This window comes from Sesamum indicum, linkage group LG10, assembly GCF_026168435.1.
Source record: "Sesamum indicum cultivar Baizhima isolate 11 linkage group LG10, ASM2616843v1, whole genome shotgun sequence".
Lineage (NCBI taxonomy): Eukaryota > Viridiplantae > Streptophyta > Magnoliopsida > Lamiales > Pedaliaceae > Sesamum > Sesamum indicum.
The window spans coordinates 3,593,792-3,598,457 of record NC_142666.1 but is presented as its reverse complement, the minus strand read 5'-3'; the positions used below and the strand labels follow the sequence as shown (position 1 = coordinate 3,598,457).

General features: G+C 37.4%; 1 protein-coding gene across 1 annotated transcript; it reads right to left on the bottom strand.

Moving 5' to 3' along the window:
• Positions 1-2,026: 2,026 nt before the first annotated feature.
• Positions 2,027-4,285, bottom strand: GOLS3 (galactinol synthase 3). The gene is made up of 3 exons (XM_088885985.1): positions 3,718-4,285; positions 3,277-3,597; positions 2,027-2,615 (listed from the first exon to the last, which is right to left on the bottom strand). The coding sequence occupies exons 1-3, from the start codon at positions 4,054-4,056 to the stop codon at positions 2,259-2,261; spliced, it is 1,017 nt and encodes a 338-aa protein (XP_088742111.1). The 5' UTR covers positions 4,057-4,285; the 3' UTR covers positions 2,027-2,258.
• Positions 4,286-4,666: the final 381 nt, after the last annotated feature.

The following is a 4,666-nucleotide window of genomic DNA, read 5'->3' as shown; positions in this document are numbered from 1 at the left end:
GCCTGCACGCCTTTGTCGATTGACACTGGACTCCATGGAACTGCGAAAAGTCTTAGAATTTGAAGTGTAGGTCTTTCTGTCACTGTATACTTGTAAATACATATGCATGCTCAGGGAGTTGTGTACCGTTTGAGGTGCGATTTTTAGCTTTTTCAGTATCTATTGTTGTTGATAGATTTTTGTTCTTTTTAAGACTATTATAGGACGGAACGGATCTGAAATTTGGTGTATTGTTGTTTGCAATAGTGTCCCTTTTCAGGGAATCCCCTTGCGCTAGCCTCCATTATCCGGTGTATATTGCTCTCATTAATCAATGCAACCGCTTTCTGAATTTATGCCCAATTACGAAAAAACAAAACCTTATCGACCAATCATCTTGTCTTAAACTTATTTTGTTTTTATATATTCACTTTTTATTCCAATCAAACAAATCATAGATAAAAACACCAATACGAAAAATCTTTATCAGTTCAGGACTCCAAATATTACATTTTTTAATATGGAATTGTCTATTATAAACTTATAAATACTTAATTAATATCTTTTAAATGCTACTAAAATATCCCTTTAAGTAAGCATTGAGGATAAAAAGAGGATAATGTATACAATTAATGTAAGAGTCATGAGTCATCACCGCCTTAAATTTTCTCTTTAATTTTGAGTGGTAGACTTGACTCAATATTATTTGGGATGGTTGCACTTTTCTCCTCTAGAGTTTGATTTAATTATACATATTTTTTTTGTGGTTTAGAAAATTACATCTAATATTTTGAAAGTTTGTTTCTATCTAATAAATAAATTCCTCCGTTAGTCAAAATTTATCGATTTGTAACCTCCGATTGACTTATTACTGATTATCGCAGGAGAAATAAGTTTGTTTATAACCACGTTACTCTCATTCGTCTTCACGAGTTAAAGCATGTGATGATGTATATTTTCACCGTTATAAAGGTAGTTTAGTTTAAAAATAGTATTTGACCTGCAATAAGTCGTTAATCGAGGTTAAATATCAATTTTTATTCAGCTTTTTGTTAATATCGACAAATTTGGTAAATTTTGACTAATAGAGTAATTTATTTGTTAAACGAAAACAAACCTTAAGGGTGTTAGATGTAATTTTTCAAACCACAAAAAATTTAAGTGTAATTACACCTAAATCTAAGGAGAAGAGAGTGTAATTATTCCTATTATTAATTGTTGACTTTTCCCAATGTACTCCATTTTAATCTCCCTTTTTTTGGCAGTTGTTAGTGCAAAAAGTATAGGCCATGTTTGGTTTTATTTTGACAATATTTAAAACATAAAAATGATATATGAATATATTGATCGAACTGTAATAATCGCCTGTTTAAGTGTCTGAACGGATGATGTGTATATCCCAATTAGGGAAACAACTTGAAATCACTTAGAATTTAATCAGACTGTAATAATCACTTGTTTATGTATCTGGATGAATAATGTGTAGATCCCGATTAGAGAAGCAACTTGAAATCATTTAGGGTTTGAAGGTATTATGAAGACCCTATAACAAAAATATTTTTGATCAAGTTAGAAAAGAAATTTAATGAAGAATTGAACAGACAGTCGAAAGAATATTTAGTATACAGGAGTTTATATTTTAAAAATATTTATAATTTTTGACCTAATTGGACCCGTAATGGATTCTCAAATTCTGTGATGTGTCCATTTAGAATTTGAAGGTGTTGTGGAGACCCTATATGAAAAATATTTTAATCAAATTAGAAAAGAAATTTAAGGAAAAATTGAATAGACAGTCAAAAGAATTAATACTTATAGTTTTTGAACCAATAGGACTCATGATGGGTCCTCAAATTCTATCATGTGTCCGCCATTCAAGGGACAACATTTCCATTTATAGGGTCGATTGGGTCGGATTGATCCGGATCCATGGCAAAAGACCCGAATCTTGGCCCAATATTTTGGAATTTTTCATCTTTTTAGAGGGTAAAATTGACATTCGATGTGACAAAGTTGAGATTGATGTGCATGTAATTGCAAAGTCCAATAACTAAAATCACATTCAATTTACATAAATATAGTTGAAACTTACACATATACCCTTGAACCATCCACAATATACCAAATCAAAAGGGGAACTTCACAAACTCATTCCCCTACTAAAAAAAACCCAAAAAATCAATTTAAAGAAAACCAAACACGCCTCTATTTCTTGACGAAACTTTTTTCTAAAGTAGCTCTATCATAAAGTCGGGACCACCTACACCAACCCAAGCTCATCAGGCTGCGGAAGGGGCGGCGATAAAATGAACAACACCAGCCTCCGTCAGCGCCGCCGTGAGTTGGGGTTCGGCAGCCGCGGCCGGCGCAGCCGCAATGCCTGTAGGGTTGTAATCGAGTGTGTGGTCGTTGTAGATATCCCACCACCTGTCGACAAGCATCTTGATGTCCTCCCTATCCATGTTCTCCTCCCGGCCGGTGTACCTCCAGGGCTTGGACCCCGCCGCACAGTAGTGCACTACCTTCACCTCTTCCAGCTTCACGTTCTCAGGGTGGCGCCACAGCATGGCTAGCACCAAGTTGTACACGTTTGGGATTGGCTTGTATATCTCTCTAAAGAACATATTCAAGAAATCCTACCCAAAAACACACACAATTTAGCCCACAAAAACAAGTGCATATGGCAGGCTTCGATGCATATTCTATGCGTGTGCATAATTAATATTATTGTTTGAAACATACCCTATGAGTGAGAATATAGGGCTCATTTGCGTTTGTCCCACATAGGAAATGTAAGGAAATCAGGTATATTTAAGCATATTTTAATTCGGACGCATATATAATTTACTCAATGACTGTCACTGTAGGCTCCTTCAGTTTAATTAATTATATACTAGCAGTCGGTGCAAAGCGGTTCGGTGCAAAAACATACAAATCTTACAAGAATATATATATATATATATAAAGGTATTTTAATTGATGAATATTTTGACAACTCAAATAATGTATTTTAAGGGCTTCTTTTTTAATAAATAGTACAGTGATATATGTATATGTAATTTATCTAAATTCATATATTGAAATATATTTTTGAATTTTTCTTAAAAAAAAAGTTAAATTACAACGAATTTTCCTACCGTTTTTCATAATTACAAATTCTCTTGTTTTATTTTTTTTTTAAAAAATTAACTATTGTTTAATAAATAACCTCTGGCAATGAATGGTGATAGACTTTGTAATATATCCTTTAAAAAAATAAATAGATAAATGAGGTATGTGGGGGGGGGGGGGGGGTACCTGTTCAGCGAAGGGAGTGGGAGGGGTGATTTTGAGAGTGGAGAGAAGGTCATGGTAGGTGGGGAGACTGGGCTCGAACACAAACATTCCAGCGTTGAAGTAGAGAGGTGGTTTCGGGCCCAACTCTTCGGGCCATTCGACCCGACCCGGACTCTGTTGGCAGTACCCGATTTTGTACTGTGGAGTGTGGCTCCATGTCTTCTCGCAGAAACAGTCCATCACTGCGTAGAAATACCCGTTTGGCAAGTCGAATAGGTTGTCTATGTTTTCATAAACCTGGATATCCCCATCCAGGTATACCATCTTGCTGTACTCCACGAACTGCAACATCAAATCAAAATTCAGCAATTGAGATTATTGTGACTGCGCCAAATCCTTGGAAATCAAGTGTTAGTTGAGGAAATTAGGGTAAAATGGTATTCGGGTTTTTTATTATGTTACCTCCCAAATGCGGAGCTTGGAGTAGTTGATGACATAATACGCCATGGCGAACTGGGTCTGGTTCTCCGGCGGGTAAACCGGCTCGATCTCACGGACTATGCAGCCTTGATCCACCAGCATGCGTCGGTGCTCCGCCGGCACATCAGGCAGCACCGCCACCACGAGTGGGTAAATAGTGTTGACCTTCCTCAACCCTTTGGCCAGCCCCACCACGCCCTTCACGTAGTCGCCGTTTCCGGCCAAGAACGTGACGTAAGCGCGGCTGGGCAGGCTGCCGGCCTTGGCCAAACCGGAGGCGGCCCGATTCAAGCTGTTAGCACTCAAGATTTCAGGAGCCATTGTCGAGGATTTGGAGAGGGAAAAAAACAGTTGAAATTGCAATGAAAAAATCAGTTGTTTGTTGGTTTGCAGTGTTTGAGGTTTGCAGCAATTCTCGGAGTTTATATAGAAGTTGGTGGGGGAACTGTTGCATGGAAAACGACCGGCGATGGAACGACGTCGTAGGATGGTGGTACGACGTTGTTTATTGCTGTCTTGGAGCAGTGGGTTACCTGGGGAGAACGGCGTTTGGTAACAGGGATAGGGGGATTGGAATTGCAATAAATGGTGTAGACAGTGAATCTGGAGCGTACGTCTGGGGATGAGGAGGGATCGGACGGTTGATTGTGGCATGGGAGAAAGCTGGGTTAGGATATGGGCGGTGCAGGGTGTAGTATATACTAGAAGATCCTGGATTTGGCCCACCGTTAATTAATGTTAGTTTGATTAATACTTGTTGATTAGTGATTAGTGGCTAAGATTTAGGCTCTAATTTTATATAAATTATATGTATTTAATTTAATTTTTCCAGAAACATCTTAAATTGTGGTTTTAATTTTTTAAAATATTTTTCCCCATAAAAGTATCTATATTTCATGTAGTTCTATCAAACCACTGTGTGCACAATTAA

Bases quoted from the DNA above. Each gene is read 5' to 3' on its own strand.
- GOLS3 (XM_088885985.1), bottom strand. From the start codon at position 4,056: ATGGCTCCTGAAATCTTGAGTGCTAACAGCTTGAATCGGGCCGCCTCC. The intron at 3,598-3,717 runs GTAACATAATAA...TTGATGTTGCAG, and splicing joins CCAAGCTCCGCATTTGGGAG to TTCGTGGAGTACAGCAAGAT. The intron at 2,616-3,276 runs GTACCCCCCCCC...GTTTTTGGGTAG, and splicing joins CCACTCCCTTCGCTGAACAG to GATTTCTTGAATATGTTCTT.